This window comes from Chlamydotis macqueenii, chromosome 3, assembly GCF_036417535.1.
Source record: "Chlamydotis macqueenii isolate bChlMac1 chromosome 3, bChlMac1.mat, whole genome shotgun sequence".
In the NCBI taxonomy this organism is placed as follows: Eukaryota; Metazoa; Chordata; class Aves; order Otidiformes; family Otididae; genus Chlamydotis; species Chlamydotis macqueenii.
Window position 1 is genome coordinate 78,132,833 of NC_141558.1, and position 26,382 is coordinate 78,159,214.

The 26,382-nt window shown below is 39.0% G+C and overlaps 1 protein-coding gene across 5 annotated transcripts; it reads right to left on the reverse strand.

The window, feature by feature from the left end:
* Window positions 1–200: 200 nt before the first annotated feature.
* RCOR3 (REST corepressor 3) lies at window positions 201–26,312 on the reverse strand. Of its 5 annotated transcripts, none has more exons than XM_086744795.1 (12): window positions 26,077–26,312; window positions 25,441–25,497; window positions 19,539–19,616; window positions 19,021–19,073; window positions 17,102–17,263; window positions 16,622–16,746; window positions 15,226–15,304; window positions 11,900–12,118; window positions 10,128–10,205; window positions 9,297–9,354; window positions 3,678–3,919; window positions 201–3,249 (listed from the first exon to the last, which is right to left on the reverse strand). In XM_086744795.1, the coding sequence occupies exons 1-12, from the start codon at window positions 26,216–26,218 to the stop codon at window positions 2,905–2,907; spliced, it is 1,638 nt and encodes a 545-aa protein (XP_086600921.1). In that variant the 5' UTR covers window positions 26,219–26,312; the 3' UTR covers window positions 201–2,904. The 5 variants fall into 5 exon arrangements, with proteins under 5 accessions (XP_086600921.1, XP_086600922.1, XP_086600920.1 ...); XM_086744796.1 differs by having other exon boundaries at window positions 3,678–3,739; window positions 15,208–15,304; XM_086744794.1 differs by having other exon boundaries at window positions 15,208–15,304.
* Window positions 26,313–26,382: the final 70 nt, after the last annotated feature.

Here is a 26,382-nt window from a genome sequence, read left to right on the forward strand (position 1 = left end):
TTAACTAAAATAAACTGTACAAAAAGCTGTAGTTACATTAGCTTTGAACAATGTAGGATACACGTTCTCTGCCGAACTTTAGTGTGCAAACATTTTTACATTTTTTAAAGTGACAAAATTAAGTCAACCTTGAAGTCAGAGTTCATTACCACATTACAAGACAGGAGACTAGATACGGCAAAAGAAATTCCTCGCTGAAATCAACACCATTGTATAATTTTATTTCTAATTCTTAAAAAAATATAAATGAATTTAGAAGAGAATCACAGTATAAGGGCCCTAACATATTAGACCATTACAAGGTACATAAAAATAGAAGACACAGATTTCTTTGAAACTTTAATCCTTTGATTAAGCAGCAAGCATTATCACTCTCCAGGCAAACACTGCTTAAAACAAACCCTACCCCCCAAAACAGGACGTGCAAACTGTATGCACATATGCTGCAAAGCACACAATAAAGACATTTTGCTATGTACATACTTATTTAGTACTACAAGCGCTAGGAGTTCCCTACTGTGTGCTACAGTGTATGTAAATTAAGAAATACTACCCATCTCTGACCCTCCCACCCCCTTCAAATACAGCACCTTTGCCCACTTACAGAATATTTAAACAAGATTAAACGGAATTACAACGTACTGAACAGTTTTATAGCAGTTGGTGGTGGCCAACTGTACCGCAACACCCAACATTCTGCATACTGAAGTCTATTGACAAGAGACAAGACAAAATTAGCAAAGGTACAATACGCACACCTGGGAGACTCAAAAAAAAAAAAAAAAAAAAAAAAAAGAGAGAGAGAGAGAAAAGAAATCTTCTGCTAACAATTAAACTGAGATACTTAGGATGTCAAAATGTACCAGATAGCTTTTGTATTGGTTTTAATGTCTGGAGAGCAGACCGATTTGTGTGTAGCTGGTGAGGGGACACTTATGACTCCTGGAACACAAGTTTCTGTGACCAGAAATCCCTCTGTGCTTGTTTTACAATGCTGCTTTTCTTAGACAAGAGGTCATCTGATGCTCACGTAGTGGCTAAGCATCTATGCTGATGCAAAAGAAAAATTGTAAAAAGGGACCTTTTGTACGAGACCTCAGCCACCCATGAAAGCTATTTGGAAAGAAAATCTCTCAAGTTTGATCTGAAAATATTTTTAAATGAAGAACTAAACCAAAAAGGTTAACACCTTAATTGCAATTCAGGCCACAACTATCAAACTTTAATACTAGATTTACAAATGAAATGGGATCTGATGCTATAAGAACTTCCCTTCGCACATACAAAAGACCTTAGCCAGCTGCTAAACTGATCGTAAGACCATCCAATTTATCTATGAAAAAGCCTAGGGAGAGCATATTCCATTTTCAAATAAAGTAATTTTAGTCAAGGGCAAATCTAGTTAATAACAGAATGGATTTAAAAGGATTTTCAAACACCATTTAAGCTATAAGCAAAAATAATTTTCTAGAATAGTATGGCAGCCAACATGAATGTTATTACACAGTCAAGAACGCAATATTTTTCAATAGCTTGATTCAGATCACACAGTTTCAAACAGTGCTACTCAAATTTGCAGCCTGGTTTACATGGAGGAGGTAGAGGCATCTACTTTTTTTTTTTTTTAAGAAAACTAAAAAAAAAACCAACCCCAAAACAAAACAAAAAACAAAACCAAACAACACACCCTCAAAACACTGCCGGGCATAAATAGAATGCAGTAGAAAGAAAACTTTTCAATCTCCTAAATTTGGAAGCAATAATTAATGCCCAAATGCAGATTTTACTTAGTCAATAAAACAAAACAAAAAAACCCACAATAGCCTTAACCCAGCTAATCAACTCTGCCAGAAATAGCAGAAATCAGAGATAACCATTTAAGAGTAAGACGGGGCTGGCAGCAGGTAACTACTGCCACAATATTCTAATACCACCATCAGCTTCTATACTTCCCTCACGAGTTCTTAGGCAAGGTATCAATGATCTAACATACACAAACTGCAGACAGCCATTCTCAGAGGAATGAAATTCTGCTGTACTTAAATTAGAATAATTAATGGCATAACAAATTAAATAAATGGTTCTTGTTACATGATTCCTCTCCTGTCATCCCCCTGGGTTGTGGAAGTTGCTGCCTCTCTCTCCACCCCAGCCCACAAGAGATATTGCAGCAGGAAACTGGACTCCTGTTTTCAGTTAACTTCTATTGAGTAGAGCACATGTGAGACATAGTAAGTTTGGTACAGCAGCTCACTGAGTCTTCACAATACTATTTCAGAGAAGCATTTAATAAGACAGTACCTTTTTAAACAAGAAAAAGTGTTCTGGGAAAAACATGAAAAGAAGAAACATCTACATTTTACAAGTGCATGAAATGCTTCTACTGTTACCTAAACAGGGACAAAAATTCTGAAGCTAAGGCCATTTTTTCTTTTGCACTAAAAAGTGAAAAAAAAAAAAAAATTCACACACACAAAAAACGCTACATTTAAGTCTCCTACAATATTATCTATTCCTAGATTTGCCAAACTACTTTCCTGTAGTTAGATGCTTGACTACAAAGAACTGTAATAAAATAAATAGAGTAAAAATCAGTTAAACAAAATCTTGGTATGTTGAGCATTTATTCACTTAAGAAGTTAGCTTCCTTCAACAGTTTTTCATATAGAGGAGGGCTGCATTGTAGGCATTGTTCTGCTGTACAAGTCTTCGACATAAAAATATTTTTATACAGGTGGTCATTCAGGTGATTTCATCTCTAGTTATCAGCTTGCTCCTCTGTAAAACTGGTCTGATACCTGTGAAGGCTTGCTTTTATCTCCTCTTCATTATTTGGAGAAAAAAAAAAAGTACATTGATACAATTTTTAAAAGGTAGGAGTTAGCGTAATTCTGCTTTATTTCTTCAGTGCAGAGTGGACTGAGATTCTGTCTGAATTCCAATAAGCGAGGGTGGCTGCTGGCCACTAACCGTGGTTAACACTGGCCTTGGGTTTAGACGAGGAGGCATGGAATTAGCTGGGCGGATGAGCGGTGGGGGAGGCTGATTTAGAGTCGGCCTTGGCTGAATAAATCGCGCCTGCTGTTGAAGCGGCGGAGGCTGACGATGGAGAGCAGGAGCAGCAGGAAGCGCTGGACGAAGTAACGGGGGTGGCTGATTTAAAGTTGCCATGGGAGCGGTAGGTGCTGGAGCAGATGCCTGTGCTGGAGGTGAAGGGCCTAAACACTGAGTGGCCGGAGTGCTTTGTGCCTGCACAAAGGACAAAGACAAGACTGCGTGAATAGCCATCCCAGCCAGAGCATGACGCAGTTGGGCTGCCACTGTCCACTACACAGGAAACAGCATTTAAAAAACAAAACCAAAAAACTGAGAAGTTACTGAAAAGAAATCACCAACCAAAACATTATAGACAGCAGAACTAAAAATATTTATGAAGCAAGAGTCTTCTTCTAGAACAAGAACTGTACTTTAACAATAAAACAGTAACGTGATCGTCACTATGAAAGGTGCAGTCCTGCTCCCAGCTGGTTAACGAATTGGCTGAAGTTCTATGCAAGCTCATCATCATTCTTTAGAATGCGGTTTGCCACTCCACACCAGTTAACCTTACATTATATCACTAAATAAAATGCTGTTCCTCAACCCATGCTTACTTATTTCTGGTACACAAAACACACCTCATCTTCTTCATCAGTGCTCTTTCCTGATGGCACATTAGAAGTATTTTTTGTGTCCTCCCCTAAAGCAGAAGCATCACCATTAGAAGCCAGGGTTCCTTGTTCCGCTTCCCATTCCTGCAATACCTCCTCTAAGTTAAACCGACGCCTGTAGTTTACAAAGAAGTTCTTCACTTGGCCAACAGTCTTGTTGCCAATTACATCTGCAATAGCTTGAAAATCTTTACCATATTTTCGGACACCTGGAAGGCAAAGTAAATAACATAGCTGTGAAGAATCAGTCAGACACAGCTACGTGTGATGTTTTTATAGAGAGAACCTATGGGACCTGCAAACCATGGACTCGCTAATTAGGAGGCATCTCAATTAGGAGAAGGCCTCAATTTCCATTAAAACAAACAAACAAAAAATTAATTGCACAGCTATCAACATACAAATCAAGAACTTTATTAAAAGGTCATTACCCAGTCTTCTTAAAGATCCTGGCTTACTCACCAAGCCTCCCAACCTAAAACCACAGAGATCTGGCCTCCGACAAATAAAATCAGTATGCTTGCAATAAGGGTGGAAGCCCAAGAGAAGTTAAAGACGGGAGAGGGAGGGTGACCGAGCATGTGTGTATAGCTGTAAATAGGGTATTAACACTAGAAATGTCCAGTGACAAACATTGACTGTTTCTATAGGTTCCCTCCGTGCCAGCTCTACGCAGATGGTTCTTTGCTTGTGCAGCAGGCGTGCTAGAGGGCAGTAGCTACTGGACCAAGCAGAGGGCAGAACAGAGGGGCACAGTTCCGTAAATCACGATATACTGCTCATTCCTGCACTTGTGACGTGCTCTGCTGAGGCTATGAAGCCTATGAACTGGCAAGCATTCACCTGACAAAGTCTTTCTAAAGCTTTCATTCACTATTCAAGCTCAGTTGAAGAATCTGGGGTTTTGGGACAACCACCTTGGGGAAGGTAAGTAAATATTAAGCTACTGGTGTCTTTTTATAAGACAGCCCAGCACAAGCCTCCGGGATCAAATCCTCCAGCAAGAATAACCATGACAGAAAATCTTTGCATCAGTTTTTTTCATTCATTTTCATACTGACATCAGTAGGTCACTTTTGTTTACAAGCACTTCACAAGAAAATCCCAACATGTACTTTTTAAAGTTCTAAAACTACATTTGCATATAACGCAAAAAAAACCTTGAGTACAACATTCCATAGTTTTTAACCTAAAATTGGAATCACAACATAAAGTCTATTGATTTTTCTCTTAGTTGTATTTAGGATATGTGTCTAGTTCCTCCTCTCTTCTGCTTAAGAAAAAAAATCCTCAAACTCTCCAGCACCCTAGAACACAGATTTTAGCTGCACAAAGTATATTTTTAATCACAAGCGTTCAAAAGTTTGAAGACTAAAAGAAATAAAACAGAGTTTTATTCCAGGCTGAGTAAACAGAAGACTCACTTTTTGCTCTCAGCTATACACGAGTGAATTACAATTTGACTGCTTCTGTGAAGCTCCTGATAACTAAACTTATTTGGAACATATTACAGTGCTTAGAGAACAGGCACTCTGTCTCATTACAGGAAAAGAAATTCATGCCTGATTTAATGCTTCACTTCAGAAAGTGAAGCAAAGGATTCAGAAAGTGAGAGCTGTTTCAAATCTCAAAGCTACGTTCCTCTTCAACTTAATTGTGAAGAGTATGACCTTCAGCTTGTTCTGCTCTTCTCTACTTTCTTCATTAATAGGCACTTCTGATGTGGTAACACACACTCACTGCAATGCAAGAGACAAGTTCAGCTCCAGGATAGTAACAATCTCTGTAGCTGAAGCTCATGTTTCAACTGTCAAGAGCCCAGCTACATTAAGATTTTTTCAGGGGCATACAAAAGAATCAAAGCATCCTGACTGCAAGAACCTTGAAAAGAAAACAAAAGGACCTAGCAAACCCATGTAGGACAGCATGTATATAGGCAAAGCAAAAGCAGGGATTTGGCTCTGTGCTTTATCAGTTGTACAGGGTATCAGCTCTACTCCTTAAAAGCTGTGTGCGCCCACAGCACACTACCTCCAGTGATTTAATACTCTTTGATTGCCTTATTAGTACCACGCCTACTAATTTGTAACGATCATTAACTGTCCACTGCAATGTATCTAACATCTTGTAAAATTAATCAAGTTAACAAAGTGCCCAGCAGAAGAAAGCACATTTTTGTTTGAAACTTAAGTCAAGTCAGACGTTTAGTTATTTCAGCCTTTTCTGTTACTCGTTGTCTATAGTTCTTCCTTCCCCTTAATCTGCAAAACGACTGAGCCTGTTGGCTAACTTCAACTGAAGTTGTCAAAAATAAGGTCTTAAAGCCTATTTCCAAGCAAACAGCTTGACAACAGTGTATCTTGCCTTCACTGAGGGCCTACCTTATACGAAATAGATAAAGAAAACAAAATTTCCCTAGTTTAGCTACACACAGCACTACTTATTTCAGATTATTTTCCGAATGTTGCTTAGTACTGCTCTAGCATCACCACTGAAGACTTCTACACAGTGATGTAGTAAAATCCTTTTAAGCTGCACCAGAAACAGAGGAAGTTCAATACATGTTTATGAAAGGTGCTGGCATATCTGTAAGAGTTGATGCCAGTCCATCATCCCTTCCAAACTGGTGCACATTACTTACATATCCTTATAAAAATTCCGTGCTAAACACCACCCAAATGATTTCTGAAGTGTTTAATCTCCTATTCAATAATTATTTTATTAGGTTCTGAAAATGAAGCTCAAAAAAGATGACTCACTTCACAGGTATGTATGTCTTTCTCCTGGCTCATCTGAAAATAGCCCTGATCATGAGAATCCTTCGAGCTCTTCAAAACTTTACCCAGTTGCAAAAGTGTACTTGAACATGTGTGTGCTATTACAACATTTCATCTTGAATGTCTAACTCGGAGAAACTCATAAATCCAAGTTTGACGCTGTTTATGCTGGTTAATGTTGTGCAGCATATCAAACTCTAAGAGCCACACAAAACATTAGCCTGTGTCCAAAGCAACCACAGCACCACAACGAGGTAGAAACAGTTAACAGCAGCCTCTGGGCTATGAGAGCTGCAGTGTCACTGTGATGGGATTACAGTGCTCCTGGCAACTACCTTACCTAGAGTTAGATCCCGGTTGTCCCAGCTGTTTTCCACTGCAACACTATGAAAGTCATGCACTGCTTTTCAATTCAAATGTTGTTTTAAACAAGTCTTAAAACTTTTTTGCAATTGCACTTTCCATATGGCTGAGGTCTTAGTTTGAAAAGATGATCATGCTCATCCACTTCTATACCTAAATAAAGTTTGCACCTTAAGAACCTCTCAAGTGATGAACTGGCCCATTACATTCTATAACTATTCAGACAAAGTTCAACAGTAGCCTGATAAATAATAGTACAAAAGATCGGCTCAGAAATCATAACTCTGAGTCCACAGTCCCACTGCAGGCAGCCACACTGCTTTTAAGATTACACACTCAGCTCTATTTTAAGGTGGGTTTTTTCATTACCTCCTCTTTAGTTACTGCCATTCTCTTGAGATTAGCTCACAGATGACAAGAGTTTTTTCATGTTTACGAAAAACAGTACCAAAATTATATTACTGTAGATTATTTTTACGATTTCCATGGCAGGATTTAATGACTGAATTCAAGTGAACAAATTACAGAAGTCCCACCTACCTGCTTAACACTCACGATTTCTGTAACTTTATTAAAAGTGCATACCAAAACGTATCAATACATTTGATTAAATAAAACTATTTTAAATATACAAACTAAGTGGCCCCACACTCAAGTCAACTTCCAAGTTCAAGCCTAACACGCATTATGGCAGCTTTTAGTACAGCAACCATGGCTACTTTATTTTAAAAACAGAGTCAGGGCAACAGACAGTGTGGCTCCTTCATGCATAAGTCTACCAGCTCAAGCAATTATTTTGCAGCAAGAGATCAGGGTCCTTAGCCTGAGGGATAAGAAGTTAATATCTACAGCACTCTCACTCCAGGAGGGAGACTATACTCTGGGGCAGCAGGTAAGGGAGGGATAAGAACAACACTTTGTCCCTAGCATTAAGGTGCTCTCCCATCTCCATTTTATGCAGTGGCAAAAGGAGACTAAAAAGGAAACAATACGAAAACAGGTTTCTTCCAGAAGGCCTGATTTCTCACCCTACCCTTAAGTATTGAGGCTGACTACCTTTACAAAACACTAAACATTCCCTAGAGAAGAGATCAGAAGACTAGAACTCCTCTCCAGGGAATCATCACCAAACTTTACTCTTTTGCCCATGCTCCAGTTTTATTATTTACCTTGTAGGTCACACAGTGCCATAGCTTAACAAAAGCTAAGTGCACTCTTATTGCTTCCCAAACTGATTTTTAGTGAAAGGTCTGACAACTAAACTATGAAAATGCAAGATGGTTTGAATCCTTTCATGCTATGGCAGGCACAATGAACCCGGTTTTTCCCCACTTCTCCAGCAAGCAGTCTACTTACTAGACTCTGATATTAAAGAGTCTAGTCTCTCCTTCAGTCGCATTTGGGAACAAAATTTTGAAAGTGAGCTTGTTAGCAATACTGAGACGATGAACTTAGGACAGAAAACGGTTTGGAGATGCAAATCCCAGTCTGAGGCATCTAAGTTGAGAGGCATGACTTCAGACACACCATGCTCTCCAGCATTTCTAATCACACTTCAAAGTAAACCTAACTTTATTTTCAGTCATCTCGCTAATAACTACCAGGGGTATAGCACACCTAACAACTTTATACTGACATCCTGATGCAACTAAAGGTTTTATGCTCAAATTCAGTCTTTCATTTTAAAGGAGGTAAAGAATACAGAGAAACAAAGCAAATGTGTATAAGTGAGCTGATTATATTATCTTTAAAAAAAGAAGTGAGTTAATATATAGTGACTTCACAACAGCATTAGGCTCTCCAGATATTGCCCTTGCATGTTCCTCAATTAGGTAGTGCACGTTAAAGCAAGACAAGAGTAGTTTTTGCTCATATAAATGAAATAACTGCAATTAACTGTATCAATAGCCTACTAGAAAATGTTGTTTTTTCTCCAAGACTGTTAGTCAAGTAACCACGGACAGCTTCAGACTCTTAAAAGACCTCCACTGGGTAGACATCTCTCTCTTATTATCTCATGAACAGATAAAAGTAACCATAAAGCAGTTTTACTTCTGCTCTTTCCTACTTTAAGAATTCGGAGAGATGTCTTACTAAATGCTTGCTCCCAATTTTATTACTTCAACTATTACTTCAGTCTTCCACTTTAGAGAAATCCATGTAAGATGATTTAGAAGACGATTGAAGGGACTTTTTGGTACTACTACAGTTGTTAAACCCAGCTTAGCTTTCTATTTAAGATTTAATATGGGTAACTGAAAGATTAGCGTCATATTGCTGGAATGAATGTCCTAAATATTCTCACTAGTTTTGCTGTTTTCCCAGTGGCTTTCTTGTAAGACCAGATAAAGTTCAGCTTTTCATTAGAGAGAAATACAAACATAATCCTGAGTAGCTCTTCAAATTCTTTGCATCAGACTTCAAGTCGCTACTACTATTAACGTACCTTGTACTGCAAGAAGCTGCTCTTCTGTGGTCCAACGGGCATTGATTTTCTGATTAGACTATTAAAATTAGAAAAATGGCACAAAGATCATTAAAATGTTTCAACAGCTGCAAAACATCTGAGCATCAGAATGTGTTTTATTTGCGCTACATTTTGTAACACAGGTAAAAATCTCTTGCTTATAAGCCATAAACTTATATTTTAAGATTGCTTTCATGAATAAGCAGCATCATTTAAAGGATTTGAACTTAGAACTACACCAAGTTTTTCCTCTGTTTTATTGCAGTTCTTAGTACCAGCTATATCATAACTTATGCACAGGCTAATGATCTTTATGCAGACAGGATTTGAATTTATAGTTACATTTATCTAAACTATTAGGACTTGGTTTCTGGAGTGTTTTGCATTTGCGTTACATTTCATATCCAAACCTTTAAAACAAGCAAAAAGAGAACTTCAGTAGTAATAAATCATTCACTTCAGATGCCCAAATGTATATATAGTCAAGTTTTCACACAGAACATAGAATTTGCTGCTAGCAATCTACGCTAACTACTTTTAATCAGAAAAAGTCCCATACATCAGGGCTCAATTTCAGCTCCCTATTGTCATGAACAGACACGACATTTCAGTTTCTTTTGCTTCTTTATTCAGCCAGTTGCCATAAAAAAAGCCTACCACTAATTTCTTGTAAAAAAGTCCGATAGACTCACCCCTGCATGTAATTCAATGGATCCTGTTTAAGGGGCTGCTGAAATGCAAACCACACTTCTGTAGCTTCCCACTAATATAAGTGCAAGGCCACAAGTTCTAATATTTATTCTGATTTACCTCAGGAGGTTTGAATTCTTCAATCCCGCCTTCCATTTTCTGTTTAAGTGCACTGTTTACTTGCTTAGCATTTTGAACCTTGGTCAAAAACAACAAAGTTAATCAGCTCCACAAAGAAAGTTGGTCACTTTACACATATATCTTCACTAGGATTGCCACAAGTGTACCTCCTAAGTTAGAAAGAGAAATATTATGGTTTAAGGCTTCACTACTTTCAACTGTTTAAGTAAAAAAAAAAAACCAAACCAAACCAAACAAAAAAAAACCAATTAAAAAATACAGCACAGTTTACTACAGAGAAAAAATATTAAGCCAGTCTTTCAAAAGAACAGTTTGTCTGCAGGAATATTAAAAGTAGGACAGAACAAGCAAGTTTTGATGATGATGCATACGTTCTTGAAGAAGAATGCAGAATATTCTAGACAGAAAACTTGGTTCTTAGAAATCTAAGCGAGATGTACTGTTTATATTAACTTCTTCTTTCTCCAAAAAGCACTTTGGAAAAAAAATATTTATGAGATGTTAGTTCCTTCTGACAGACTGCTTTTTATTGACCTTATATCATCACAATTTCCTTTAAGAGTGATTCTTGAAATGATTTTAAATGTTTAAATAGAAGTATCTTAAGTCTATAAAAAGGTGAGAACTTCCAAATTGTACACATACATATCTATTAACCATTTAAATCCGACAGTGAGGCACATAATGTAACATAGGTAAGAAAATAGTTTTGCATACTATGGTGCACAGCTATTACAAGTGTTCTTTAAGTATGGACACAAAAGCAGACAACTCAGTGGGAGATTCCAAAGGCTGCATCTCTGAGATCACTGCAAGAAAAAAAGAGAAACACAACCTCAAGGCTGTAACTCACCTACACTTAGGCTAAAGAATGAAACCCACCTACTCTATTTAGCCCCAGAGTCCTGCTGTGACAGAAAGAAGCATATTTCTCCTGTAAAAGAATACAAGGGAGCAAAACCCCCACAAATCTCTTTATTCACTCCATGATTTTGCAACATGGCAGCTCTTAGCCACCTATAAGAAGGCAGACATTCCAGGAGATAAGCCTTGACTTTGTAGCCCCATCGCTCCTAGAAAGCAAGCATGCACATACTGCTGTACCCTTAGAAACTGAATAAATTCTATGTTTTAAGTGCCAAGTTAACTTCTTCATGCAAAGGATGCAGGCAATTGTCCTCTTAAAGGTGAAGACTACAAAGCTTTTCTGAATTTAATAATAAGTAGAGAGCTCATCAATTCAAACAGAGAAATAACTAGGCCCATGATTTCCCTCCCCCCATAATTTCAGTGTGTACGGGGAAGGACATCGAGAAAAACAGCTACAATTCTAAGCATAACAAATGTAACTTCCACCGCTTCATTGGTCTTATTCTCACTTGTCACACAAATACTTTTAACAAAGTTAAAAAAAAAAAAACCAAATCAAACATGACTTCAGTTTTCTCCTGTCCCCAGATCTGTAACATAGTTTTCATGCCATACTCCGCCCCCCTCCTTTCTTTTTTAAAGGATGTCATCTTGTTTCATGTTATCCACAAGAGCAGATGAACATAAAAAAAAAAAACAAAACAACCAAAACCAAAGAATAGCTAGTCAGCTAGTGTCCAGCATTTCTGGTGATAACTGTGGAACAAAATTAGGAAGACTCACATTAAAGAAGTTTCAGAATCTTCACAGATAATCTTCAAAATCATTACAATCAGAACAATCTGAGATGAAAACAAAACAAGACCAATAACCCATGGTACCTGTCGCTTTAATGAGATTAGTTCCATATCCAGCTGTCTAAGAATTGTGTTGGCTGCATTGGGACTACAGGAAACAGCTATCACATCTTCCTGGGTCAGGTACATGCCTTTTGGTGGACGGCATTTGGAACGCTGAGAATGGTGGCGATGCTGCAAGCTCTGATACTCTCTTCTACCCAGACCTATTTTGCTGGTCTGAACAGGCTGCTCATTATTGCCCTTTAATTTACAAGAAACAAATCATTAAAGAATAACAGTATCTTATATACAACTTCAGTCTTTAATAAAGTATCACATAGCATTGTATTTATTTGACCAAGAAAACTAAAGCTAACATCCTCCTCTGCATATACTATCCAAACTAAGTCTTGCAGATGAGCTGATGGAGCATACCAGTCATTTGCTGGATAAGCCTGCACTAGTCTTAGAAAGACTAATTTTCAAAACTTTTTTTTTTTAATAAAGCTGAAAAAACAATAAATGGTATCGAAATCACAGTCTGAATACTGTGAAAGAGAGCAAAAAATAAGGCCCTCTGATCTAAGTAGAAGATAAGGAATATATATATTACATGTTTAAACCAAGTCATCAGTGAATTTACACATTTATTTCTGGTCAGATACGAAGAGTTCAGGTGAATACTGGAGGAGGAAAATGAGCGAAAATCAACTAGGACAGGCAAGAATGCAAGACAACACTTCTCCCTGCTGCAAACACTCTTAATGAGGAAAGAGATAGCACTGTTTGCTTTGGGACGGATTGGAGATTTGGAAGAGAGAATCAATTTACTTTTGTGGTCATTATTAAAAAAAAAAAAAAAAATCTATGTAATTTAGCAAATTTAAGCCTTTGCTGTTTGCTTTTTTGAAGCAGAAAGGGATAGCAAAGGGGAGATGCAATCTTTGTAATTGCTGTTTTGAAGTTTGGACACCTAAAAATTTCAGCTTTGTCTTCAATAGGCACTGCTGCACAACAGCTAGTCTGCATGTATGTGACTCCCACAGAGCAATCAGGTAGGTTCCCTACAGACCAGGAGTAGAGAAGCAAAAATTACTTTCCCTCCAAGGATTTTACAATTCAAAACAATGCTAAGTACCAGAACAGAGATGGGATTCAGGTGCTTTGCTACTTCAAGCAGCTCCCTACTGCTCCTTCCTGCTGGCATCTATACAGGTTAAGAGGAGGTGGTCATCTGACCACACTGAAGAGACAACAAATTGCAGCAGCCATTATTGTTATGTTCTGTAGCTTCAGTTCAGATCAGCAGTCAGTATTTTGCTCTACTGCGCTTGACCTTTTCGTAGAATCATAGAATGGTTAGGGTTGGAAGGGACCTTCAAAGGTCATCTAGTCCAACCCCCCTGCAAGGAGCAGGGACATCTCCAACCAGATCAGGTTGCTCAGAGCCTCATCCAGCCTGGCCTTGAACGTTTCCAGGGACGGGGCTTCCACCACCTTTCTGGGCAACCTGTTCCAGTGGTCTATAACTCGCATTGTAAAAAATTTTTTACAAATTTCCAATCTAAATCTACCCCCCACTATTTTAAAACCATTACTCCTTGTCCTATCGCAACAGGCCCTACTAAACAGCCTCTCCCCAACTTTCTTGTAGGCCCCCTTGAGGTACTGGAAGGCCGCTATCAGGTCTCCCCGGAGTCTTCTCTTCTCCAGGCTGAACAGCCCCAACTCTCTCTTTTGCCACATCCTCTTCCCAGCTAATGCAATATCTTAATCCAGTGCACAGACTTCATAGACAACTATCTTAAAAGCACTTAAGATATTTGCTGTTCCTTGGAAAGTTGATATGTCCTTACATCTTTGATATCTAAAAAACCCATGGTTACATTGACTTCTGGCCCATTTATACTGGTTTTTTTTTTGGCTCTGCATTGCTCTTTCAGTATGAAATTGCAGTTCCTGTCTGTTCAATCTGAATTTAAAGTGAAAATATCTCTCGAGCTTTTGTCTTGCCAAAATAGAGTGTTTGGCTTGTTTTAGTTTTCTCTGGTAACAAAGTTTCCATTGCTCTGCACATTAAAGTATCCTACTCAGTTTATATTTTGCCTAACAAGCAAAAGTACACAAATCCTACCAGAAATACTAGATCACAAAGTTATCTTATGTAGATCTAAACAGTTCTTCAGAAACTGCAAACCTATTTATCCTCTTACGAGGAGTCTATGAACACACTACTTTCATTCTGGACTGCATGTAGTGATTCAAACAATAACTAAAGAAATTAAATTGAACAAAATAGCCATTATTTAGAAGTGGCTTAGGCAGCAACTCAAATCAACAGATTGCAAGAACATTGTTACAACAGCAGAATAAAAAGTAGAAATGTTTATTAATAGGTGTTGTGCCATTTCAAGTTCTAAAAAACATATCCTGGAACGTTAAAAAAAAAAAATCTGAAACCCTTTCACAGAAATGAGTATTTTTTTTTTTTTTGCCTGAGGCAGTTAGATAAAGTGATACATTGGAGGTCACTGCAAAGCCGAGAATGGAATGTAAACCTGTCAGTCTCTTACTCAGCATCATTTTTGATAGAACTGTAAAGTTTTGTTAGATATCACTTCATGGGAATGTTGAAGTTTTGCACTATCTCTGCTCTCAAGAAGGATGAACTCTACTATTTTTGGAAAACCACAAATGCATTAAATTGATCAAGTAAACAATAAAACATTTACATACTTAAATGTGTTTTTCTAGTCTTGTTCATAAATAACTTAATGTTTACCAAAAGATCCCCTCACAAAAATCAAAACCTGAACATACCCGAAACACTGTTAGCTTTATAGAAGAGTGCTGTAAGTGCTCATTAGAGGAGAAAAAAATGTTTTTCTCTACATTTATTAGTAGACAGTATCTCAATAAAGCCACATATTAGTTGAAATGCATAATCTCACTGTAGCTTTGAAAGAACAAAAAAGTTATTCTTGGAAAAAAATGTAATTTAATTTTAAAATGCAAACAAAACATTTAGTTTTGAATAATTCACAACCAGTAAAACTGTAAACATATTAACAAGACAGAAGTAGGAGGAAAGTTGTTTTACCAGGTAGTGATAGCATGCATCTCCTATACCATGTGAAGATGTCTCAGGAGATAGTGAAGGTAATGAGATGCATTTATGTTCACAGAACGGCAAAAAAATATGCGATAAAATTTTGTCCGAATCAGAAGCTGTCAAGACCTCGATCACCTAAAATCCCTGTGAATGCAGCAGGCTGCAAGCTAAATCTCTTTACTACAAGTCTTTACTTCACAGTAACACATTCACAGAAAACAAACAAACTGAGATTCACCGTTAAGCTATCTGTTACCTCCTTTTTGGCTTCTTTTTTTGGATCGTAATCACTATCATTTCCATCCATTGGATGAGCTTCTTCCACATCATCATCACTGAGAACAGATGATAAGAAGTTGATAATTTTTTCTATTTTTTAACCCCAAATATAAATAAGGGTAAGAGAGAGTTATCTACTGTAAAACATCTACTCCAAGTATATGGCATCTCAAAGTTATTTGTTGTTTTCAAGAGAGTTGTTACAAACATATTTCCTTTAATAAATTCTAATAATTATTATGATAAATAAGCAATCGTAAACAGTAGTTTCGAAATTACTTTAAGCAGTGCTAGTACTGCTGACAAAATTTTTTGTATCACCTTTCTTCAATTCAACCACTTGTGCGAGCATGAGCGCTTACATGGCCAACTATGCCAAGGCCAGAAACAACCTTTAAATTTGCCATGTTAGTTTTAATAGATCAAGTCTCAAAGCACTGCATCAGGTGTATGAATAAACCCTTGTTGAAGCCTGTGGGGAGCAAAAGGGGACAATACAAGATGGGAAAACACAGGACTGCTATTTCACCCAAGTGCTCAAGATCTAGCAATTTGCAGGGGTGGGGAATGAAATCTGCTGAATTAGACCAAAGAGAAACGGTTGAAAAGGTAACAGTTAATTAAGCAGAGTCCAATCCAGTCACTTACACAACATAATTTCTAAATAAATTAGTGTAAAAAAACAATTTTCTGTAGATGTAAAATCATACTTGCCAATATAAACACCATTATGTTACTTACACATTCAACATATTAAATAACTTTTTTAAAAGTGCAAGTTAATACTCAAGTATACTAACTACAATATAATTTTAATTTCATAGTAACTAGGGCAAACGTCATTCCCTTCTATCTATCCAAGACAATTTAGAACTATTTAGTTTAATTCTCTTTGACTGATAACAGTTCCAAGTCTCCTAAAATAAGATTTATATTTATCTAAAGCTTTGTTACAAAACAGTACCTGGACATTCTAATTGCTACAGCTCTTTACAGCGGTTGATCTTTCAGTTTTAATTCCATTCTAGTTAAAAAAAATCCAAAAAAAAAAACCCAACAACAACAAAAAAAAAACACAACAAAAAAAACTCCCAAACCCAGCCAGAAATCCCCCACACCCACAAAAACACTCTCCTCCTCAAACAGTAATATAAGGTTAGAATTCTCAAATAAAGCATTATTCTAAAGCATACCCCCAGACTTCAGTTTTTTAAAATCCTTGGTTTTACAGTTATCCATTAAAGCACTCAAGTGTTATCACAACTCACATAGACTGGAATGCTATAGTTCTTAAAGCACAGATACCAAACCCCTTGCTAAAAGCAGAGGCATCACCAAAGATGCTCAAACCTAAAAACATGGTTCACACTTACCTGTCACCTTGATTATTTCTATTAGCTAGTTTTCGAGCCTGCCGATCCATCAAACTTGTCCTAGAGCGTGTTTTTTTCCAAGAATAGTAATATTTTACAAGGCTTGCAATAGTCTTGTCTGGAAGCTAGAAGAATTCATTAACATATTAACACTTTTAAAAATTAAAATTCCACTCAAGATTATAATTCTGCTCTATTTACAAGCACCTTTACTTAAATATCTTAAATGCATGGATGAGATGGAAAGGAGGGATGTATTTCCTATAGATTTTTTAAAAATGAGGAGGAGGGAAAGGCTTTCTCTATTAGAGTGAAAAAGTCATAGGTCCAAAAGACTTGACAAAGTTAACTCAAATGTTCTATTCAAGGTTGTTCCTGAAGCTTTTACACAGAAATCAATGTGAAGTTTTAGCCCAATGGGAGCCTTTGTTCTTAGTGTATTTGAACTGTTTAATGCTTCTGATTAAAGTATTACTTTACCATTTGCTGGATCCTGTGAAAGCTCTTTCCATGGAAGCTAAATGCTTGTTCAAATAGGACTTTATCTTCAACTGTCCATTCATCAGGGAAAGGAGTGAAGTTAGGGAGATCCGCAAGGGACTTCTCAATATTGTGTTTATGCCAGAACAACATTCCGAGAGCCTTTGAAAAGAAATAGTCCCTTTTTGGATTTAGTCAATTTTCAAAAATGTTGAGACAAATTAAACTAAAAAAAATGCAATTTATTAATGTAAAGTCAAATTTGACTATCAGAGCCCCTTCTCAAAATGTATTTACAATTTTATTGGCTATGTACTATAGGTTACAAAATTAGCTTTGGAGACAATATGAAGAGTGGGCACACCTGTACTTTATTAAAACTATGAAAGCTAGACAATTTAAGGTTGGCATGGCAGCAGTAAGTCTGAACTAGCATGAACTAGGTTGATAGGTTCAAATCTGATCTGCTTGCTTTCTTTACAAGGATGTATCACCTACACAGCTCCTTATAGGTCTTCAGGCCTTTATCACCAGCCCACTCAAAAAATAAAGTAAAAACACTTTTCAGCAGCCAGAGGATCCCCCAAAATGGAAGTATCAAAGTTCAAAAGTGAGAGTGGTCTTTCTACAGCTCTCCAATCCACAAATAACACTTCCATGTCATGTGCACCTAAGAAGAATTGAAATTTAAATATATTTTCTTACACAATTTCATTTCTCAATATTCTTAAAGAATTGTACGCTGATTAGAGTTTCTGCCAGAGAATCAGTGATGGATTTGATGCCAAATCTGGCATGGGAATTGGGAAATGTAATCCACTCAGTTTCAACCACAGAGTGCAGACACGACCAGTAGTTGTTCATCAGCTCTCCAAACCCCTGATCACATCTTCTAATACCCTGGACATAGCAAACCTCTTTCTTGTTAAAATGGCAAGTGACAAGCACCTCTTGCAAAGACAGTTTATGTTCCACTGAACAATCTAAAAATGCTTTGTATCAGAAGTTGTTTTGAAAATTAGTCTTTTTTGTAGACTTATTTTGAGATCCCTCAGTTCCTTCTCTTCCCTAACAAAAGCCAAGCCATACACAAACATCACCAAACTGCAAGTATTCTGACATCATAACATTGGCAGTTTCTTTTTCAGACAGCAGTTGACTAGCAAGTCTTTCCTATTATGAGCTTCCATCCTCCAAAACTTGATCATACAACTTGTTTCCATGTGTATACCAAATATATTTTTGCAATAGGTAATCTCACTTTTACATAAATTGGTTAATTTATGAAGAAAATTGCAACAAAACCAAGTGCAGACCAGTAGAGTTTTATCCTGTACTTTTTACAGGATGGTGACTAAAGGTTATTTAAAAAAAAAAAAAGTGAACTTGTTTGTTACTCTCAAACCTAGAATTTGTTTCTGTTTTCCTGCCTCTGAAAAAAACACTCACTTAAAGTTGGTTTGCCTCTTTAAAAAAAAAAAAAAAAAAAAAAAAAAAAAAGCGAGAAACCTTTCCAGTGCTGTCCCTATGGCACTTAATGGTTCAAAATTGTACCATACTTTAATTCTAAAATGAAACAATAAATGTGTAAGTTGCTTTCCTAAGAAATTCTTTAGCTAAATATACACACGCAATTGCATGACATGCCCAGTGTATCAAGAAACATACCAAACCTTTCAAAAGTGCACATTACAAGCTGAGCATGTCATGAAAACAAAGAGCTCAATCTTTTGCAGAGAATCCAGACCACAACTGTATGCAGATCCATTTAACTGCAGTGTTTGCTGCCGTGCCTGAAGAGAAACAGCGTTAATTAATGGTAACCAAGGGGAAAAAAAAAAAAAAAAAAAGAAAGAGTTGTGTTACACTTTTATATTAAAAAATCCTTTAAATAAGCACTCTAATTTCATAGCACTTACCTGTTCCACATTGTATCCATGTTTTTCCTTTGCTATTGCTATATATTCATCCACTGTAACAAAGCAAAGTGAGAATTATTCTTTAGTACATTTAATTCTGCTATAAAGGTGACACAGAACTCGTCATTCCCCTTGAAGTACGCCTCAACACATCTTTTCTGAGTTTATCCACTGCAACTCCTTCTCCTAGAAGTTTAGAGCAGCAAGTTCCTCATGTTTAGGTGTTCTATTCTTTTATTAATAACCAAAGGTTTCACAGACACTGACGATGATGCAACAGAGGCAGTCTGACTTGAAACAAAGACTTAACTATTAAAATAAGACAAGGTGATCTTTCCCTGAAATTCTCTATGAAAAAACAAAACCAAACAAACAAACACAAACAAACAAAAAGAGAAGCTTTGTGTTGAATTTACTTATTTGCAATTTCACTGTGTGTAAAAGAGCAAACATGCACACCAGAAGTAATTATTTAGTTAAACTTAAGCATCTAAATTCCTAAACAGGGAAGAACTTACACTTGGCATCTGGAATATTATGATATGGAGACCATACAAGCATCCCTCCATTATCTTTATCAGTGTATTTTGTGGCACCTGTAAGAAAACAAGTAAGTCTTAGTATTTATAAATGTGATCTAGAGAACAACTGTTCACTGGACAGTAAATAAAAGTCAACCATACTAAGAAGCCCAGCCCAATTACTAAAGGTAGGGGGGGGGAAAAAAAAAAGTTAATGCCACATTTTTCCCTTAAGACATTGAATGGCTGAATTTGAACACTACTCTTATGAGGTTCAATCATAACTGGATATCAGACAAGATTCTGGTTACCACAATTAGAGCATTAATGCACATTGCTAAAGTTGGCATGGATGCAAAACCTAAAGGTGTTGGAACAGTCCTCCAGAACTTATTATTGTCTATTAGCACTCTAACACTTATCACTATCATAGGAGTATCAGGATTTACTGTGTTAAGTTAGGCCTCTGGAAAACAAACAAACAAAAAAGAGGAGCAGAATACAGTCATCATCCCTGATCCTTTCAACAAGGAACTATACTAGCAACTATGCCAGAAACAATTGTTTCATCTCTCTCTAGTTTTGATTTTCACAGCTATGTAATTTTGATATTCATAGTCAACCAAATTGTGTAGCTGTAGAAAGCAGTTGGGTGTAAAAGTCAGTTTTTTCTGTTTGGTTGGTTTTTTCAGGCAGTGGAGATTTTTTTTTTAGTTTTTTTGTTTGTGCTTCATGTCCACCTCAATGTAGCAAGGGAAGCAGTTCAAGTTACCTACCCTATCAGGAGGACAGAGCAATTTTTGCAATACTGATGCAACTTTGTACAAAGCAGTAAATCACAGTCTTTGATTTTTAAAATACCCTGTGAAAGAAAAGGAAATTCCCCAATACGGAAAAAGCCTTAACTAATAGTTACTTTTCATTAATATTTTACAAATGTATGCCACTACATAAAGCCTTTCACAATCTATTTGTTTACAACAGTTCATCTTGCTAAGACGTTGCTCAATAACTGGAACATTTACACTTGTGTCAGTATGAATTCCTTGAGAAATCACCCTCAGAGGAACTTTCCTTGCATCCTTCTTGAGGAAGGACACAGCTTTTTTTCTTATTCAGTGAAAAAAATAACTTCTCACTCCATTTTAAGCTTCCACTCTTTCTATTTAGGTTCTGCATCTTGTTGAAGGAAACAAACCAAAGGAAAACTATGCTTTGGAAAAGAGAACAACTTAGTGCTTTCTAATTATGTACTATGTTTTGTTGCTCTTCCCTCTGTAGTTTGGCAGCGTTTTGCATTTGCTATTATCTTTGCAATCTTTAGATTCATTATGACTGTGACTTGAAAAACAGTTAATTAGAAAAACTAAAAGAACCCATGCATCTTCCAGAATGAGATGTGTAAGACAGATAACCTAAATACACTATAAATTCTGTAACAAGTTAAAAATGCACATACATTCCTAAAGCACCAGTTTAGGCATAAGCAGTACTAAACTCTGAGAGGGTTTTGGTATATAAGAATAAATTCCTTAATACAGCATTCTACCTTAGTACAAAAAAGCATGCCCTTTTTAGTCATTAGGATTGCAATATTTCATGAAAAGTAATGCAAACACATTACAGACACAACATTTCTCTTGTCCACTCAGTTTTTATCAAAAGTAAACGATAACTACCCTGTACTGCACTCTAAGGGATGAGGAGAAAACATGATTACTAGAGAATGCATCAGAATTTCAGGTTGTAAGCAAGAAATACATAAACTTAACACAAGTATCCTCTCAGATTTTCATTAAAAAAACCCCAAACATATACCTGCAAGCAAACAGGTATCATGGATATTATCATCTATCAAATACTCAAGTATTAAAGTGAAAAAACTTAAGTTTCAGAGTCCTATCATTTGCACCTACAGATGACCATGTATGTGGTGACACTCCCCTATTGAGGTTCCACCTTCACGTGACTAACAAGCAGCTCCTACCAGAACACCCCTTTATGAAGGAGTGCTGTTTCTCCAGCAGGAATTGGATGGTACCTTCACACTGCCAAAAGGAAAGCAATGACAAAGGAAGGATGGGGTGCATACAGGTAGGTCTGTGCTTGAAGAAAGGTACCCTGTCCTCAACCCAGGATGTCCATAGCTACAGTACAAGGATCCGTCCATCTCCATATGCAGGACCATGATCTACCTTTATGAGAACTGCTTCTTGTTCTTTGCGCCTCACGTATTCAACTGAGCAGCACTCACCTCCCTAAAAGGCTGTGTTGTATCTCAAAGGCAACATGCATCTTTTTCTGCAAGATCTATTCTTACTACGGACAGTGGCTGGAAATACCAGGCAACATGTTAACCAAAGCATGGTAGAGGAGCGTAGTTTTAAGCCAGGAATGAAGAGGAAGATCATGAGCTACAGCTCAAATATAACAAGTTTCCCCCTGGCCAAACCCCACATTCAAGCTACTCAGGAAAAGGTTTCTGTACTTGAACTGCTGCGCTCCTCTGCTGACACCACCTAGAAAAAGTGATTAGCTGAAGATGACCCACAGGCACTCTCAACTGCTTTCAGAATAGAGAAACTGTAGCAGCAAACTGACACTTTCTAAATTTCAGCTTAGCCTTAGCAGTTAGGTACAGGCAGAAGATGCTGTTCTGTACATGACTAAGTACTCAGAATAAAATGAAAATCTGGAAGGAGACAAGACTTAACGGCAGCATGGGGGCAGAATGGCAATTTAAAAGTATATTGTTTTCCAGCATGCAAAGTACCATGCTCTGCTTAAGACTAAGCTTTGAGAGTAGGAACAGAACCACAGAAACTAACAGGAGGAAGAACTTAATTTCTAAAATAAAGGACTGGAAATCTTAAAAATAAATAAGTAAATATCAAATAAATTTTAAAAAATCAGGGAATATGAGGGCAGATGGCATGGAATAAATGGAAAATGTTTTATACTTCCCCACATGATTTAATAATTTCAATTTAAGAAAGCCTATTTTCCTATTGGAAGACTAGATGGAGAAAAGTTGTAAGGACGTACACAGAAATTTTATACCTTAAAAGGTATAAAACGTTCTTCTTGACAGGCCTCCACAGCTCCGAGAAGAGAGTAAATGGGAAATAAGTATTTCAGCATGAAGTAAAATTCATAGTAAAGCCTTTGAGAAGTCCAAATCAGAGTAAAATAAAACTTCTCTAGCAGTCATCCCATGTGTGGATGACATAATAGTATGGTGCATCTCCAGTGATGGCATTCTCCACTATGCTTTCCACGAGAACGCAAAGGGCCCACAACATGAGCATATCAGCTTTGTAACATCCTGCTACATCTATAGATGGGTTAGAAAGTAGAAGCAGAATAAATTCCACCTCAAGAACATAAAGTGCTGTAGGAAAACCAGCAGGACGAGACAAAATATGGAGTGCAGGAGATGGTTTATTAGCTTAGTAAATCAGGTAAGGAGACTTAGCAGTGAGAAAATTCATCTCATCGCAGTACTATCTGGTGACAACTAAAAATGCTATCTCCCTTACAGCTCTATCTGCTTGCTTGTAAAAAGGTTATGGTGGGGAAGGGGTAAGAATGAGTACATTTAAACAGACTTCTCCTAATTGTTACTTCCAACCACAATCCACTACTTCCAAGAGACACTGACAAATAGTTGACTCACTTTTTCCTTAAATAATTTCTTATAATTTATACATGAACTCAAGTTAAAAAAAATAGTCTTCATTACCATCACAACTTTAATCATGAAGGTTTTGTTCCTCAGCGCATTGTCATAGAGCATTGCTTATGAGTATTTTCAAATGCAGGCTAAGTGAGGCCGAAGAACTGGTGCTTATTCTACTCATTCTAGTATTCTCTGTGTGTACCAGAGGGCTGACCTTGTATCTTAGACTTCTATCTAGTTTCATCCATCACTGATTCCCTTCTCCTACATATTTATTTTCAGGGGGTTAAAAAAACAGTGCTCAAAAGTACTGCAAATACACACACATTCTAATGTGTCTGGAAAACCCTCAAAAAAAAAAAAAAGCATTAAAACAACTCCAAGAAGAAACAGCATTACAGCTGGTAAATTAGAGATAGTGTCTATGTCCATATATGCAACCCTAGAAGTATGATGGAGCATTCGTTACATCATTTGATACAAAACACTGAACAATCTAAGTGTGGCTATGACAAGAGCACAGCTCTTCGTCCAGCAGCATTACTTCCATCTCTATGGAAGTGATGCCTCAAGATTCATCAGAAGGAAAAAAAAAAAAAAAACCACAAAACAAACCAGCAACAAAACAAATGAAAGCATGAGATCTTGCCAAGATCTCAGACAAGCAATCTGCTAACATGCTTAAGTATGTATTGTTCTTTTACACTTTATGGATTTTTTTTTAAATTATTTTATAAAATACTCAGGTGTTCCAAAAAAAGTTACATCTTCTTGCCCTAGGAATCAAAATATACAGACTAAGAAGAACAATACTATATATTCTGCCTCTTACACAAGGCCTATTAAAGAAAAATTCCCATAATTAAGGAAATTGATAAGTAAAGGAGTATATATTAATCCCAGTTATTAGGGAAAGGAGCATCAGTTGAACTCAGCCCCCTAAGAACACTTAGGACCACTAAAAAGTCTGGTTATAAGAGAGCATCAAATTAGTTCTGTAGTTACAAACACAGTTACAACACTATTGCATATGTAGTTTACAAAACTGAAACCACAGAACCTCAATGTCCTACAGGGGTGAAGACTTATTTTAATCAAAAGAAAAACAAACACTATGTGTTTTTCTAATTTAAGCAGCCTGTAGGAAAAACAAGCCCAGGCTGAACATTAGAAACGATCATTTTTATTTACGTTTATTTTTATGTAGGCAATGTAAAAATAAAGGGTGTAAACGGTTAGTTGTATTAACAAAGAGACCTAGACTACGTGCTCCTTTCTAGGGGAAAGGCATTCCCTTATGCCACGATCATGCATCCATTTAATCCCACCCTCCCCCTTTCTTTCCCCCGGCCTTTTCTTTGGCCTGTGGGGACTTGCGCCCATCAAGAGGGGCTCGCTCCAGCTTTAGCAGGCACTATGTGAGAAGCTCTGGCCCAATCCTCTTCCGGTAGGAAATCATCTGACACCAATGGAGCCTGTTTGGAGAACAGGAAAGTAGATAGGCTTCATCTGACCACTACAGCAAAACTGATAAACGCTCCTACGGTCTCACTGCTCACTGTAGTAACGCAAGATAGCATTCTAGCATTTAACTCCCTAAAACCGAGCACCAGGCTATGCGAGCGTACCCAGTATTCCTCGGGGCGGGGCTGGGGGGGTGAGGGGAGGTTGTGAGGAAGGCGGAGAGCAGCTCAGCCGGGAGCAGCGGGGCTAGCGAGGCTACCACAGCACAGAGACCCGGGGGCAGGGGTCCCCCACCGAGCGCATCTTCCAGCCAGCGCCTCCAGCACGCAGCCAGGTCTGCTGCGCTTCCGGCAGGCGCATCGCTTCCCACTCCGGCCCGAGAACATCCATCACCCCTCCGCCAGCATTTTTAAATCACCTTGGTCTGTATTATATGCGTTATGGTTTAAGGAGAGAGGAAAAAAAAAAAAAAAAAAAAAAAAAGAGGCACCCAACCTTTGATAACGAAGTGAAAATTTCCCACCCCGATGCCCCCCCTCCGTCCCCCCCATCCCCGGGTGCCCAGAGAGCATACGCTGTCCCCGCCAGCCTCCCGCCGCCGACACCCGACCGCCAACACAAAGGCTCAAAAGCCAAATAAACACAACCCCGCCGCCGCCGGGAGAGCGCCGAGCCCAGCCCCAGCGCCAAACCCATCCCTCCCGCCTCGGGAGCGGCGGCGGCCAGATGTCAGGTTACAGCCGAAAAGCGATTTACCGGGCTCGAAGTCAGGAATGCGCGCCTGGTATTCCGCTCCGACCCTCATTCCTACATCTGCAACGCAAAACGGGATGGTGGGGGAGGGAGGGAGGGGGAGAAGAGAAATTAACGGCTTGGGTGTCCCCGGGAGGGCGGGCGGGCGGACGCACCGCCCGGGAGCCCCCGCCGCCTCGCCGCGGCCGTGAGGAATAAGCCACCTCCCCTCCCCGCCACCCCTCCCCGCCACCCCTCCCGCCGCCGCCGCCGCTGCTGCTGCTGCCGCCGCGGATTAAGCCCCGGCGACCGCCGGGGAGGGGGCAGGGGGGAGTTTATTTCAGCGGAACAATGGGGACGGCGGCGGCGGCTCCCGGGAGACACTCCCCATCGTTAAGCACCGCGGGGCCGCCTGGCAGCCGCGGGGCCGCGCCGCGCGCTCCCGCGCACCTCCCCCCCGCCCCCCCGATCTTCCCCGCCATGGCCGCGGCCCGGCCCGCCGCAGTACAGGCGCAGGAGCAACGGCGGCGGCCGCGCCGCCCCAACACCGGTGCAGGGGAGGAGGGAGGCGGCTCGGCTCGGCCGCCCCTCCCGCTGCCGCCTCCGCCACCCCCCTCCCCCCGCTGGCGGGGCGGCCCGGGGCCGGCCCCAGGCTCGCACCGTGCTCGTCGCCACTGTCACCGCCGCCGCTCTCCGGCTCCGAGTAGTGCCCGTTGGAGGGGCTGCTGCTCTTGGTGCCATTGGGGGCTGCTCGGCTCTTGCCCCCCAAGAGCTCCGCTCCCTTCTCCATCATGCCCGGCATGTCAGGGCTTGGAGCGGGAGGGGGAGCGGGGGAGAGCGGCGGCAGCGCGGGCTGCTGAGGGGGGAAAGTTAACACGGAGCCGCCATGTTGCCCCCTCCCCGCCCCCCCCTCGGGCCGCCGCGGCGCCGGCACCTCCTCCCCCCCTCACACCGCCCCCCGCCTCC